Source organism: Amyelois transitella, chromosome 26 (assembly GCF_032362555.1).
Source record: "Amyelois transitella isolate CPQ chromosome 26, ilAmyTran1.1, whole genome shotgun sequence".
NCBI lineage: Eukaryota > Metazoa > Arthropoda > Insecta > Lepidoptera > Pyralidae > Amyelois > Amyelois transitella.
In genome coordinates, this window is record NC_083529.1 from 6502161 (window position 1) to 6518449 (window position 16289).

A 16289-nucleotide genomic window follows, 5' to 3' on the forward strand; every position below is an offset into this window, starting at 1 on the left:
ACGCAAAAAGAATTTTTCAATTCGAAGCAGTAGTTCCTGAGATTAACGTTGAATAGACCATTTATCGAGAAAGGCTTTAGGCTATATAACATCACACTGCAACTAAGTATAAGGAGCAAAGACTTAATGGAATATGTGAAAAAAAACGGGGAAAATTATTCATCCTTGAGGGCATCTATGATGCCCAAAATAACTATTCCACGCGGACTAAGTCGCGGGCACAGCTAGTAACAAATAAGATAGAATAGTTTGTAGCTGTTCTTTTGTTTTCTATCGTAACGCAGGACCCCTGGATATGATTCTTCATAATTATTCAATTTCCTTTTGACCGGTAACACAGAAAGTATTCAGGAAATATTAAAATTGCAAGTTAGTTATGAACACACCGCAATTATTGAGGTCACTTGGCTCAACTCCAATAACGCCCATACGTACAAATGCTGAGACGTTTAATGTTTTACACATACATACATATACTCATGTCCATACCCCTTGCGGGGTAGATAGGGCCAACAAACAATATTGAAAATACTGTTAGGCCACCTTCAGCTGTTTGGCTTGATGATAGATTTAGATTCAAATAGTGACAGGTTGCTACACCATCGACTTAAAAAAAGAATCCCAAGTTTATAAGCCTATCCCTTAGTCGCCTTTTACGACATGCAGGGGAAGGAGATGGAGTGGTCCTATTCTTTTTTGTATTAGTGCTGAGAACCACACGGCACTTAATGTTTTAAACAGTTCTTTTTAATGTTTAACTATAAATTTACATATATACATATAATCACGCATCGTTTCTAGAGGGGTAGGCAGAGACTACATCTTTCCATTTGCTATGAACTCTGCATAGTGCTTTATTTTTTTTAATACGAATTACTATCCTAACTAATTTTATAAATGCGAAAGTCAGTTTATTTGTTTTCTCTTCACGAGATATCTACTGAAACATGAAACTTTGCATGCATTAAAAAGCAAAGTAGTTATATACATATATGTATTACTAGCGACCCGCCCCGGCTTCGCACGGGTGCAAAATTCGGAAAAAATTATACATAAAAACCTTCCTCTTGAATCACTCTACCTGTTACAAAAAACCGCATCAAAATCCGTTGCGTAATTTTAAAGATTTAAGCATACAGACAAACAGACTAAAAACGCGACTTTGTTTTATACTATGTAGTGATGATGATTATAATTATAATGAAATAACAAAGCAACTTTTTCTATATTCCTCTCTTCTCTGAGTTAAGTTCATTACTTTGATGGCTGACTTGGGGCACGCATCGTGAGGAAACCTACACATTCAGACAAGTGGATGATATGAAATCGTAACTATATTGTAGAATAATTTTGTCAATCAATCAATCAATCAATTTATTTGTCAAACACAGGTACAAAGATAAAGATAAAATAAAAGATGTCACGCAGGTGACTCACAAATGACCATTCATATTCAGTACAACTTCAAACAATTTTACGGTAATTTTAAACTCCGCACCAACCTTGAAGTAAGCCGGAGGTAGTAAGTATTTTAACATTTCAAAGGACGAAACCCTTTGGATTTTAAATAAGGTTCCGGTTACACCACATAGGTACATATAATCATTTGACGGCCTCTGTGGCGCAGCGGTGGTACGCTTGTCTGTGACACCGGAGGTCCTGGGTTCGAATCCTGGCCAGGGCATGATAAGAAAAGAACTTTTTCTGATTGGCCTGGGTCTAAGATGTTCTTTATAACTATTTATTATAAAATATAGTATCGTTGAGTTAGTATCTCGTAACACAAGTCTCGAACTTACTTCGAGGCTAACTCAATCAGTGTAATTTGTCTCGTTTAAATTAATATAATATAAGCAAGTCAGAATCATGAAAATACTGAAAGGCCGCATTGTATGTAACTTAGCATTGCCCGTGAGTTCGCTCCCGTTGCGTCAAAAACTTTGTTACCTGAGGGAATATTGACGAAAATGTATTTTATATATATAAAGATGACGGTAAAGATTTTTTCTTTTTAATTATCTCTCAGTGAAATATGAATGAAATTTAATGTCAATTTTGCAAAGAAATTGTCATACTTATACATACATTTTTTTTAAATATTTATAAGCTTGTATGAAGAGAGTTATGAATGTGGATGAAGCGAAAGAAGTATGCAGCGATCGTGGCTAGTGGAAAGAGGTAGTCTCTGCCTACCCCTCCGGGAAAGAGGCGTGATTTTATGTATGTATGTTTTAAACGGCCTCTGTGGCTCAGCGGTAGTACGCTTGTCTGTGACACCGGAGGTCCCGGGTTCGAATCCCGGTCAGGGCATGATGAGAAAAGAACTTTTTCTGATTGTCCTGGGTCTTGGATGTTTATCTATATAAGTATTTATTATAAAATATAGTATCGTTGAGTTAGTATCTCGTAACACAAGTGTCGAACTTACTTCGAGGCTAACTCAATCAGTGTAATTTGTCCCGTATATATTTATTTTTATTTATTTATATTTATGTATGTTATAAAGAAGAAAAAGATATGTTTAAAATCTACCTAAGAGAGGCTTGAAGCAAAAACTTAATCTAATATGCCTCAGTATACCACAACCCTAACGCCGCATACAATCGCGAACTCTTTGATACTCACCCGCCTGTTATCAACCTGATTTCACCGCCTTTCACTTCAAACCATGCGATCTTTATTGCTCAGATTCCTTTCTGAAGCAGAGGCCTGATAAATTCATCTAAGTAGAAAACTGAAGCCATTTTGTTTCACATCTTTAAACGTATAAAAATGTGAAGTGCATACTACATATATAGATATAATCGTCTAAATCCCTTGCGGGGTCACATTCGGCTGTGTGGTTTAATGACAGAATTGAGATTCAAGCAGTAACAGGTTGCTAGCCCATCTTCTAAAAAATCCCAAGTTCCTAAGCCTATCCCTTAGTCCATAAGAAAGAGATGGAGTGGTCCCCGGAGGTCCCGGGTTCGAATCCCGGGCAGGGAATGATGAGAAACAAACTTTCTCTGATTGACCTGGGTCTTGGATATTTATCTATAATCTGTGTAATTTGTCGCGTATATATTTATTTCTTTATTTACACCACACACACGGCAAATGTGGAGGGGCATGTTGATATTTAAAAAATGTGACCCAGTACATAATTGGACCAGCAACTAGTCTATCTGAATTTCAATTTCATCCTTTAAGCTGTCCAGCTGTGCATGATAAATATACATACATACATATAATCACGTCTATATCCCTTGCGGGGTAGTCAGAGCCAACAGTCTTGAAAAGACTGATAGGCCACGTTCAGCTATTTGGCTTTAAGGTAGAATTGAGATTCAAATAGTGACAAGTTACTAGCCCATCGCCTAAAAGAAGAATCCCAAGTTTTTAAGCCTACCCCTTAGTTGCCTTTTACGACATCCATGGGTAAGAAATGGAGTGGTCCTATTCTTTTTTCTATTGATGCCGGGGACCACACGGCACGATAAATATCTGTGTAAAAAATTACAGAAACAAGGAACAAGCAGCACACTTTTATTAAAACATCTTACTTTAATGAGAAGACGTAAATATTTTTAGCCCCCAGATAAGCATAGGTACAATCAATAAACCGTAATATTTTAGCCCCCAGAATAGCATACAATCAATAAACAGTAGACACTATTCTAAAACCACATATAGCAATTACTATTAACATTAAAACCACATCAAATTTTAACTTAGAACTGGCATTAAAAATTTTCCAGCAATAGAACTGTTCAGATATGTCAAACAATAGTGAACCAATTTTTTCTTTCGACATTCTCAAATCTTCCACATCGTGAGCACAGAATTCCTCAACATTCACCCGTTCAACATCAAGTTTAGACGCCAGTATTCCTGTCACGAAAACATCTTCAAGTCTCACATACAATTCATTGGGAGCTATAACTAACATGTCCCTTATCATATCAGTGGTCATCAAATACACGGCACCTCTTACGAAATCTGGAAATCTATTTCCAGGATACTGTTCAATAGGTACTTCATATTTAGAATAAGTATTGCGGTCCGGTTTCACTCTTCTATTAATTTTACCCCATATTGTTTTAGAAGCGTTAACTATAGCAGGATCTTGACTGAAATTCATTAATTTAGGTACGTTTATGAATATGTCATCATCGGTTTTAACGATATTAGGAACAAGATTGCAGTATTTGTCGACCCACTCAAGAAGAGATAGAGTTTTCAGCGTTAAATTTGCATAAGAATCTTCAAACCGGCCGATTATGATATCACCGTATAACGCATCTTCTACTTCGATCAGTTTTTTGATATGTTCTGGTACTTTACCGAGAAAGAATATAACTGGAATTGATTGTGACCTGTAGCGACCCCAAGTATCTCTGATTGCAATTCTTTCTGCTATATGTGAGGTTTCTGAAGATACAAGTATGATTAATTGCAGGTTAGCACCTAAGAGTGGACAGAGTTCTCTATGGATTGTGTCATGTCCTTCGACGTAAATTTCGCTTGTTAGAACTGGTCTCTTAGTTATTCTTGATGAGTTAAAGAGCAAAAGTAATATCATCAAAAGCAGGAGAGCTGCACTTATTTTTTCAATCAATTTACGTAAGTATGAACGCATTTCAGAATTAAATGATGATTTAACACTCCGACCTGGAAATTAGTTAAAAAATATAACAAAAACACACCAAATAAATGTTTATTCTGTTAGGGAATAACCAAGTTACACTCCTAAACGGATAACAGGATATCAAAGTAAAACTAGTTTATAGCACAGTTGATTTAATATTTACGTCCATATAATCACATCCAAATACTTTACGGGGTAGACATAGCCCACAGTCTTAAAAAGACTGAAAGACTACACGTTCAACTGGGTTTCTGGCAACATCACTAAAGATACACACCAATTGTCAAACATAGCGAAGACACGCTCAACAAGCAGCGAAGAGTCTAAATCGCGATTACGAAGTTTCCACGGATTGGAGGGTAAATACAACATCGTCTGTCGCGCGGTTCCTCAGGCATAACTCCTAGCCTGGCGGGAGATCTTCTATTTGGTGGCGGTCGAGCCGAATCATCGCTCCCGCTACAGGTTTAAGATTCAGATAGTGACAAGTTGCTACAGAAATACAGGATAAAAAATGTAGGTACTTTGATAAAAAGTTGTTTTAAAATTTACCTGGTAAACTTCCAACTATTGAACATAATATTGCAGGTTTTAAACATGCATCTTACAACCTTAGATCTAAATCTTTGAGTTATTAACGGACAAATGACAAAACTTACATGACATGAGCAGGAGTCAAGAAAAATCTCTTTTTTATATATTTCTTTAATATTATCTAGATAAAACTAAAGAGAACGTAACTCGATCTAAAAAAGTATGCATTATAAAAGTGAATTTCATACGCCTAGTGCTTTTCTGTTACAAGCCATCTCAACGATATCTGATTTCCAAATAAACAAAGCGTAACAAAACTCTGGGAAATTTCAAGACGATATTGTATAAAAGTTTCTACTTAGTTTAAATTCTAGTTGTATTTTTCTTCTTGTTATTCATACACACATATAATCACGTCTTTATCCCTTGCGGGGTAGAAAGAGCTTACAGTTTTGTTAAAACTAAATCGCATCGTTCTTCTTCTTCTATGGTTAAATCTTACACGCCTGGCCTTATATCCAAAACTTCTTCAACTTTGAAATGCCTTTTCAGATTTTGCATGATTTGGTCTTAATTATTAAATATACACATCACTATTTATTAAATCCTTGATAATACATCTCGATTTTGTTAGAGCCGTGTGGTTCCCGGCACTAACAATAATAGAATTCGACCAATCCTTCTCTTTCCTCTGTCGTTAGACTTTCTAAACTAGGGATTCTTCTTTTAAGCGATGGGATAGCAACCAGTCACTATTTGAATCTCAATTTTATCATTTAGCCAAACAGCTGCACGTGGATTATCTGTCTTTGCAAGATTATCGACTCTGTCTACCTTACCAAGGGATATAAACATAATTATATAATATTTGTATGTCAAAAAATTTACATAATGTATTTCTCCAAACTTTAACTTCCCTCTGGTTCACATTTCATTTTTGCATCGACAATTTTCTCCCAAAACTCAAATTGTTCTCGATGTGTTACTCCATGTATTGAAATTGCTGATTTAACTTCGCACATGTCATTGGTTTTATCCTTACAGAATCCTTCAATATGTTTTCTATGTATTCCCAATTTATTTGCTAGCACACCAGTAATAAATACATCTTCAATAGGCATATACGGCTCATTGGGAGCTGCGTCTAAAATGTCTTTTACAACATCAGTTGTAAGTAAATAAGTTGGACCGGACAAATAATTTGGAAACACCCTACCAGGATACTGCTTAGTTGAAACGTATGATTTCAAATTGTATACTCGTCTGGGACTAATACCTTCTTGTAGGTTCCCCCACATAGTTCTTGAAGCGTTATTGTTAATAACAAAATCCATTAGTTTTGGTATATTCACCGACACATCGTCATCGACTTTCAATAATTTCGGGACTAAATGACAATGATTTCTTACCCATTCCACCATTGAAATAGTTTTGAGAGTAAGCGTCAAATAATGGTCAACAAAATGACCTATAATAATGTCACCGTGCATTTGTTCTTCAACTTCGAAGATAGGTTTAAGGTAATCTGGCACAGCACCAGTAATGAATAGGGTGGGAACATTTAATTTTCTTGCATGACGACCCCAAGTGTTTCTGATAGCAGCTCTCTCCGCGAAATGTTTAGGATCTGACGGTATGATTATAAGCAATTGTAAATTAAAACCGAACTTTGAACAATGTTCGCGTTGTGATTTTTCATAACCGCCAACGTACAATTCGCCTGTCGAAATCTGCAAAATAAAAGTTGGATTTATAAACTTTGTAGGTTTCACGAAAATCGGAACAGCATAACTGAACTTAAGATTATTACGATTTTTATCGTCAATATAAACTTTCAGATCTAACTCATAAAATGGATAAGTGTCAAAATGAACTTATTCTACATACGTAAAAACAAAAGTGATTACAAAACACTTGATGAAGCTTATTAGTATTTTAAATTTGCTTTATTTATAGAGCAATTCAAATTACTTCTCTGTTTTAAAATGTACCGATATATCAGCAAAAACAGACTGTAAACTTACAATTAAATGCTTTGGTTGCTAGCACGACTCATATTACTGGTAAGATAAAGTATTAACTGAGAATGGAATACAAGAATGGCTGAAAAAGGAATGACTTTCAATTTGTACGTTGTCACGACTATATCCTTCACGAGGTAGACAGAGCTAATAACCTCGAAAAGACTGAAAGGCCACGTTCAGCTGCAAGGCTTTAAGATGGAATTGAGATTCAAATAGTAACAGGTTACTAGCCCATCGCCTTTTACGACATCCATTGGAAAGATATGGAGTGGTTCTATTCTAAAATGCCTAAAACCACACGGCACACGGCAGCAACCACTCCTGCAGTAGTTGAGTATAAAATTTAAAGAAATACTAACGGCTTTTACATGAAAAGTGATGATGAAGAATATCAGCTGATGTATTAAAAAGGTCGACAGCAGAAACACAAAAATAATGTTAATTATTACAAAATTATTCAGCTTGATCTTTTTATGCATAGATCCCGAGTTTATCTGCGTGGTAAGAATGAAATATACTGAAAATTATGTATAGGTACCTACCTACCTATTAATGAAGTATTGTGACAAATTACTTTTTTTAAATGTGAGAAACTCTTTGGCGAGGAAAATTTACAAAAAATCAATGACACGTCCGAGATACAAGTAAAATAAATGTACCTACGTAACGTGTGCGTTTAATATCTGTAGTATTTATAAATACTGGTAGTATAATCATTGCAGAAATTATTGGCAGGTTGATAAGAAATTATTATTTTTCCATCTTATAAGGAGTGGCCGTGTGGTTCCCGGCACAAAAAAAAAGAATAGGACCACTCTTTCTCTTCCACATGGATGTTGTAAAATACGACTAAGGAATAGGCTTATATAGAGAGTCTTTAGTTTTAAGACCATTAGCACGATCATCTTTCACGACGTCAAGCCGGGATCTCTTAGACCTGCCAGTTCTACCTAGACCCAGGGGAAGCGGCATAGCTAGAAATCTGTTCACTGTATAGTCGGCAAGACGTAATCGTACCAAGGTAGGCAGCCATCTTGGATTTGAATGAAGACTGCCGCAGATACGGGAGTTCCCCGCGGAGTGTCAACGAGAAATCCCGCATATCAAGTCTTGTCTATCTTATCTCTGTCTAAAGATAGGCGCACCTACTTTACTCGCTCGTATAGGATATATCGTTTGTTTGTTTGTTTGTTTCTCATATCTATATTGTACAGAAATTTAAACAGTTTCAAGTGCATAGTTTTCTATAAGATATAAAACAATTGCAATGGCGGACTTATCCCATGAAGGGATCTCTTCCCGTCAACCGGCAATAAAATAATTAAGTGAAAAAGTGTCAAGTCGCTGTGTTGCTGCTGTTCTTAGTAATAATATTATAATAAATTAACATAAATACAAATATCCTACTAATATTATAAATGCGAAAGTTTGTATGTCAGGATGTCAGTATGGATGATTGTTACTCTTTCACGAAAAAACTACTGAACCGATTACAATAAAATTTGGTATGTGGATATGTAGTTAAAGACCCAGAATAACACATAGGCTCCTTTTTATCCCAGAGTTCCCGCGGGATTGATAGGGTTTCCATGCGTACGAAGTCGCGGGCTGCCTCTAGTCAAACATATACCTACCTGCATGTCATGTACTTTGTTAGAATAAGAGTAAGTCCTAAACAATGGTGTTAATAAATATCTATGACCTATTTCGAGAAATGCCAAAGCATAAATTCTGCACCTTCTGATTCACAAAGCTGGTTCATTTTACTACGAATCGTACCATAGAGTGGGGAAATTAAAACCTATATCGATATTTCTGTGTGGTATGGTTCCCAGCACCAATATAAAAAAAGAATGGGACCACTCCATCTCTTTCCCATGGATGTCGTTAACGGCGATTCAGAGATTGGCTTATAAACATAAGCGGCCTAAAAACTAAATTCCAAAAATCAAAACCTTTCTGTTAGGGCTGTGCATTGATATGTCACAATAAAAACGTCAGTCACCGAGTCACAATAAAACATATAAATACAAAGAAATAAATTTTAATAATATCTTATACATCCTCATAGAAAGGAAGAAAAAATTATATAACTCGATATCGATATTTTGCAAACGTAAATTTACACACGTCCCTAGTGTAGACGGACCGGCCGTGCATCAGTTCGCCAAAGCATATGATCGAATGGTGTTACTTCGGGTGGGCTCCGTTTTGGCGTAAATCCATTAAGTCAAATCTTCGTCAACCTTTACATTAGTTAAATTATTACACAAGAAGAATGTAAATGTAAACATTGTAAGAATGGTATCCATACATACATACATACATAAAATCACGCCTCTTTCCCGGAGGGGTAGGCAGAGACTACCTCTTTCCACTTGCCACGATCTCTGCATACTTCCTTCATCCATTCTTGATAGATAACTGTGGGAGAGGTGGTATGCGCTTGTTTTTATTCGAGTAACAGCGCTCCTTGTCTTGACTAGCTCCAATCTCTTCAGCCCCTTCGGCCCCTTCGGCCTCTTCAGCCTATTCGACCTCTTTGACCTCTTTAGCCTCTTAAGCCTCTTCTCTCTTCTTGACATATTTCCAGTTGCACCCTCCTCTACTTTGGATACCCTAACTTACTTTTCTATTTCCACATTTTACGGTCTACCGCGTCTTCAGCTCTAAGACCATAACCACCTTGATACAAGAATAAAGACAAAACCATAAGGAACATTGGTTTAATTCAGCTTAAAACAGCACGTTTTTAAATACAATATAATTCAAAAAACACGTTCTACCAAAAACAAAAAACCGAGCAAAGCTGGGTCAACCAGGTACTACAATATAATTGACGTCATAAATTTGGTAGGTAAGGATCGGTAACTAATGAGCTCTATGAGTAGAGCAATGAGTTTCACATCACACCTTTAGGTATTTCAGTCTCAAAGCAGTTCTGTTAAAAGCAATCTAGTTTCTAAAGACAGCTGATGATTGCAGTGTAGTTTGTTCTGCCGCTTCTTCTACACATGCGCTTTGGAAGCGGTAGTAGTTATAATTAGATTTAAGTGATGTGACGTCAATAAGTAGTACCTTGTATCCAATTTTGAAAATAAATATATTATATTCTATTGCAGTTACTCCTCGCGTAGCCATGACATAGCATTATGGCTATAACAAAAAAATACTAAACGGTTTGACACCTTTCGATACATTTCACTGAATAAGTTTTGAACACGTCGACGGATCCAAAGAGACGGAACTGCCGCCATTTTAAATTTGAACACAAAAGACCAATGGTTTCGTAAATTTTTTCCTTGGTCTAAACAAATATTTCGCTTTTAAATAAGTCCACTGAGAATGGGAGATAAAAAACTACTGGAGAAATCATACATATAATCACGTCTACATCCCTTGCTAAACAAAACTGGGTAAACAGAGCCAACTGTCTTGAAAAGACTGATAGTCCATGTTCAACTGTTTGGTTGCTAGCGCCCATCGCCTAAAAGAATAATCCCAAGATTAGAAGCTTATAGATTATAAGATTATAGAAGTAGCAACTCGATTTTGAACCAGTTGTGACAAAGGAATTTACATCTATACTAATATTATAAAGCTGACTAGTTTGTTTGTTTGAAAGCGCTAATCTCAGGAACTAGTGGTTCGAATTGAAAAATTATTTCTGTGTTTAGTAGACCATCTATCGAGGAAGGCTTTCGGCTATCAATCATCACGCTGCAAATATAAAGAGTGAAGAAATAATGGAAAATGTGAAAAAAAAAACGGGGAAAATTATTCCTCCTTGAGGGCTTCAATGATGCCCAAAATGGTGGCCCCTCCACGCTGAAGAAGTTGCGGGCACAGCTAGTCTTTTATATTTTTCCTATTGGAGTGTCTTTTTCTTCTAATCTTCTATTTTTATTCCAATAAACAAGAGTCATAGCGTTTAGAGCGTCGATGGTCCAGTCGGTAAGGTGCCCGGTTAAAATGCATGTTGCCCTCAAAGGCACCAGTTCGAATACCTCGGACATTTACCAACAACTATACATACATACATATGGTCACGTCTATATCCCTTGTGGGGTACACAGAGCCAACAGTCTTGAAAAGACTGATCGGCCACGTTCAGCTATTTGGCTTAATGATAGAATTGAGATCCAAATAGTGACAGGTTGCTAGCCCATCGCCTAAAACAAAATCCCAAGTTTGTAAGCCTATCCCTTAGTCGCCTTTTACGACATCCATGGGAAAGAGATGGAGTGGTCCTATTCTTTTTTGTATTAGTGCCGGGAACCACACGGCACCAACCAACAACTATTGTCGGAGTTATGTACATTAGATTGAATACTAACCGATGCTCTTACGGTGAAGGAAAACATCGTGAGGAAACCTGCACATTCAGGCAACTGGATGTGTAACCATGATCAAATACGGGTTGGGTTCCCCTGCAAAGGTTACGGAGTTCAGACACAGGAGTCGCTTCTTGTGAATCTGTATCTGAACTGGATCCATATGGCTATATGTTGTCTATTAGTCAGTCATTCAGTCACTCAATAATGGAAGAGTTTCCAATATATATATTTGTGGCGACATCTCTACGCCACTCGTCAATAACATCAAATCACACAACAACTGTCAATCATCGCGAAGAAATTGACGCGCTCAACCAATAGCAGCGAAGAAACTAAAATCGCGATTTCAGAGATTTCATGGATTGGAGCTATATATACAACCTCCGACACAACATCGTCGGAGCCGCGGTTCCCCAGGCATAACACCTAGCCTGGCGGAAGATCTTCCCTTTGGTGGCGGTCGAGCCGAATCATCGCTCCCGCTACATATTGATAAAAATGCGGTTATGATGAATTTCACTTGAATTGAAAGGTAGGCATATAACGAATTATAAGAATTTAATTACTCGTATCAATACTAAAAGTTAATTGTAATAAATTATTGTTAAGTACCCTTTTCCTTGACGCGATAAATTTACAATTACTTACTTCAACATTATCTATGTGTCAGATTTAAGACGATATATATAGGTATACATGAAATTAATAAATACTTGTATGATATGATATGATACACCTTAGTTATTTTATCGAAATTGAATACAAATAATAACTTTCAGAAATAAGCAGTCTTACTCATTGGACTTCTAACATTTTATATTCCTTATGAATAAAATAACTTTTAATGGATACATTTTCATACTAACATTTATTAAATTAAATTTTTTGGGTATACTCAAATTCTAAATTTACCTGGATATGGTATAATTTAAAAAAAAAAATCAATTCTATCATTAAGCCAAATAGCTGAACGTGGCCATTCAGTCATTTCAAATCAACCTTTGTCTACCCCGCAAGGGATATAGACGTGACCACATGTATGTATGTTATTAAATTATTTCTACAAAAAGATTAAAAAAGAAATTTTTACTCTTTAGAAATGATTTATGCCATCAACATTTTAAATTTTTTGAAACCGCATCCCATGCATATCACCTTAATCGTAATGTGTGTCAAAGATATAACTCAGTATCTATTACTTAGTAAATATTGCTAAGGTGTGTATTGTGTACACATATTTTATTTTAATCGATATAAAAAATATTCATTTCGAATAAACTAATATTGTGAAGTGCATGTAGTGACTAAGTCTTCTTATACTAATGAAATCTAAATAAACAAGGTTCGTAATTTTCTAAACCTTCATTTCATGATACATACATACATATAATCACGTCTTTTTCTATTGCAAGGTTGACGGAGCCAAAAGTCTTGATAAGACTGATAGGCCAAGTTCAGCTGTTGGGCTTAATAATAGTATTGAGATTCAAATAGTGACAGGTTACTGGCCCATCGCCCAAAAAAGAATCCCAGCGATATAAGCCTTTTCCTTAGTCTCCTTTTTCGACATCCATAGAAAAGAGATGGAGTGGTCCTACCTATTCATTTTTCAATTGGTATTGAGAACCACACGGCACTGATGAGCTTGCATGAAGAGAGTTTAGAGCGTGAATGAAGCGAAAGAGGTTAGCAGAGATTGTGGCCAGTAAAAAGATGTAGTCTCTGCCTACCCCTTTCGGGAAAGAAGCGTGATTTTATGTATGTAAGCTAATTGATGTCTCTGAAAAATTTTACAACAAATGATTACTGGAATTTTTGCTGAAATATCTGTTTCCTCTCATTTGACGGCCTCTGTGGCTTAACGGTAGAGCGCTTGTCTGTGATACCAAAGGTCCTGGGTTAGAATCCCGACCAGGTCATGATGCCAAATAAACTTCCTATGATTAACTTGGATGTTTATCTATATTAGTATTTATCATAAAATATAGTCCATATATCTTTCAGTTAGTATCCCGTAACACAAGTCATGAATTTACTTTGAGGCTAACTCAATCTGTGCAGTAATTACATACATACATACATATACACACGTGAAGATATTTTGCAAAATTCTTGCAGCATCTTGCAATCATGTAACATATTATTTTGTAGCAATTCGCAATCCATAGTCTCTACCTTGCCCAATAAAAAACAGACGTGATGGCATGTATTAATGTACATTTTCATGAAAATGTTTTTAGTGATTTTTCATTGCAAATTGTTCTGTTACAGTGTCAAAAATGGTTCGACCTCCAAATCCTGCCACCATGGTTACAGCGACTGGTTTACTGTTGATGCTATGGATTATTTCCATACCTCAACCATCTGCGCGTACGCCTCACCCTCTATTACACCGAACAACATTTATACCTACAAATTATTCCAAGTTTCCAATATCGAAAGGAACAAAGATTGTCATATCATCAACTAAAGCTGACGACTCGCTTACAACTGCAAACAAATCTTCAGAGATACTTATTCTTAGTGATATTTACGAATCTGATGATGAAAAGAGTTATTCTGAATTGTGTCCATTATTAGGATCTAAACTTCAGGTACTTATATTGGTAACATCAGCACCTTCTCATGTGGCACCAAGAAATGCCATACGAATGACTTGGGGACATTACGCAACCCGTTCTAATATATCTTTAGCTTTTGTTATTGGTACACCACCAGATTCCCTTAAAGCTTTGGTTGAAGATGAAGATTTATTGTATGGTGATATAATAATCGGTGATTTTGTCGATTCTTACAGTAATCTTACGCTGAAAAGTATATTTATGCTTGAATGGGTGAATAAACATTGTCCTTTAGCAACAAGAATACTTAAAACAGATGATGACATGTTTATAAATGTGCCTAAATTGATAGACTTTATGGAGAACCCTTTAAGATTGAAAATGACTAAAACGATTTGGGGTAAGGTGATGAAGAAATCTCTACCCAAAAGGTCGAGTCGCTCAAAATATTATGTTCCAAATAATGAATTTCCAGGTAAAGTTTACCCTGATTTCACGACTGGACCAGCATATTTAATGACAGCTGATGTAATCGAAGATTTACTAGATGCGTCTAATACAGAACCGTATGTTAGACTTGAAGATGTTTACATTACTGGTATATTAGCTGAAAAATTAGGAATCAAAAGACAACATGCCACAGAGTTTTATAATAAAAAAATCAAAGACACATGTATGATAAAACGAGGAATATCAGTACATATGGTGAAATATCACGAACAGTTCGATTTGTGGAAGAAACTACAGGATGGTATGACAAAATGTACAAAATAGTCGCAAATTAAGCACATAATTTACATGTGCCAATGAATAAAACTCATCCAATCCAGGAGCATTGACAAAAAGGCAAACCTCTGACACCTCTTCAGAGAGGTGAGGATGTAAGCGGGTCTGATTCCAGTAGGAAGAATGCATTGAAACTAAGACGATTGTTTAGTAGACAAATGGTGACTGGTGAGAGATACTTTGAACTTTAAACAAGACGTTGAGCAGACATATGGTCACGTCTGTATCCCTTGCGGGGGAGACAGAGCCAACAGTCTTGAAAAGTCTGAATTCCACGGCCACGTTCAGCTATTTGGCTTAATGATAGAATTGAGATTCAAATAGTGACAGGTTGCTAGCTCATCGCCTAAAAAAGAATCCCCAGTTGGTAAGCCTATAAGAAAGAGATGGAGTGGTCCTATTCTTTTTTGTATTGGTGCCGGGAACCACACGGCACATACATATTTACAATTATTAACGCATAAACTTTACATAGGCAGTGTAAATGGTAATATATTTATTTATGTACACATAAAAAGACATACAGAAATTTTAGTACAAGTACTTATTTCAATAGTTATTGCTTCCAGTAGACCCGTGGGAGGTGAAATGAATGATGTTGAAAATGAGGTTTAGACAACCGTAGACAAAATGAAAGTATGGAGGGATCCTGACAAGTGGAATAATTTGAAATTTCAAGAAGATTGATTCTAAATTCACTCCGCGCCATCTATGTAAGAGTGCACAGGTTTTTCGCAAATCCCACGGGAACGATAATTTTTTTTCAGAATAAAAGGTACCCTATGTCCTTCTGCATACTCTGAACTAATATATGCGAAATTTCAAGAATATTGTTTGTGGAGATAACGCGTGAAAAGACAACAAAGAAACAAACAAACTTACTTTCGCATTTATAATATTAGTTAGGAATAGGATAAATCATAATTATTTATTCCTTGAATATGGTTACAATAAGGGTCTTCAGTACCTATTTAGGTACAGTTTCCGTTAACACATATTCTACCTTTGAAGGCGTCGGAATTATATACATATATTTTAAATAAGCAGCGGTATAAAGGCCCTGTCTAATTATGATAATTTTGACAATATTGTATATAATGTGAAACTGCAAATAAAGTTGAACTACAATGTTTAGTCTCATTATTTCTTTACTCCCTGACTCTTTCTGAATCTCAATATGTAAAAGAAGAAGGTAAATAACTGACTGACGTATAACGTACAGCCTAAACCGCTGGTTCTAGTGGTATGTGGTCTAAGGATGTATTAAGAGAGGATTTCCCGAAATTCTCGCGGGAACGGGAATTACTGTGATTTATGTTTTATGCAGGCAGAGCCGCAGGCGTCCTCTAGTTATGTTTATTAGTAGAATCGCTTACCGATGCAAGGTATGCGAAAACATCGTAAAAATCTGGTTATA

General features: G+C 36.1%; 2 protein-coding genes across 8 annotated transcripts; one reads left to right on the plus strand and one right to left on the minus strand.

The window, feature by feature from the left end:
* Nucleotides 1-3581: 3581 nt before the first annotated feature.
* Nucleotides 3582-8256, minus strand: LOC106131985 (beta-1,3-galactosyltransferase 5). 6 transcript variants are annotated; one of them, XM_060951889.1, is made up of 2 exons: nt 8206-8256; nt 3582-6894 (listed from the first exon to the last, which is right to left on the minus strand). In XM_060951889.1, the coding sequence occupies exon 2, from the start codon at nt 4619-4621 to the stop codon at nt 3638-3640; it is 984 nt and encodes a 327-aa protein (XP_060807872.1). In that variant the 5' UTR covers nt 4622-6894; nt 8206-8256; the 3' UTR covers nt 3582-3637. The 6 variants fall into 6 exon arrangements, with proteins under 6 accessions (XP_060807872.1, XP_060807869.1, XP_060807868.1 ...); XM_060951886.1 differs by lacking the exon at nt 8206-8256 and adding an exon at nt 7735-7873; XM_060951885.1 differs by lacking the exon at nt 8206-8256 and adding an exon at nt 7731-7872.
* Nucleotides 8257-11918: 3662 nt separating this feature from the next.
* Nucleotides 11919-16006, plus strand: LOC106131967 (beta-1,3-galactosyltransferase 5). 2 transcript variants are annotated; one of them, XM_060951823.1, is made up of 2 exons: nt 11919-12057; nt 13797-16006. In XM_060951823.1, the coding sequence occupies exon 2, from the start codon at nt 13805-13807 to the stop codon at nt 14858-14860; it is 1056 nt and encodes a 351-aa protein (XP_060807806.1). In that variant the 5' UTR covers nt 11919-12057; nt 13797-13804; the 3' UTR covers nt 14861-16006. The 2 variants fall into 2 exon arrangements, with proteins under 2 accessions (XP_060807806.1, XP_013186702.1); XM_013331248.2 differs by lacking the exon at nt 11919-12057 and adding an exon at nt 12706-12867.
* Nucleotides 16007-16289: the final 283 nt, after the last annotated feature.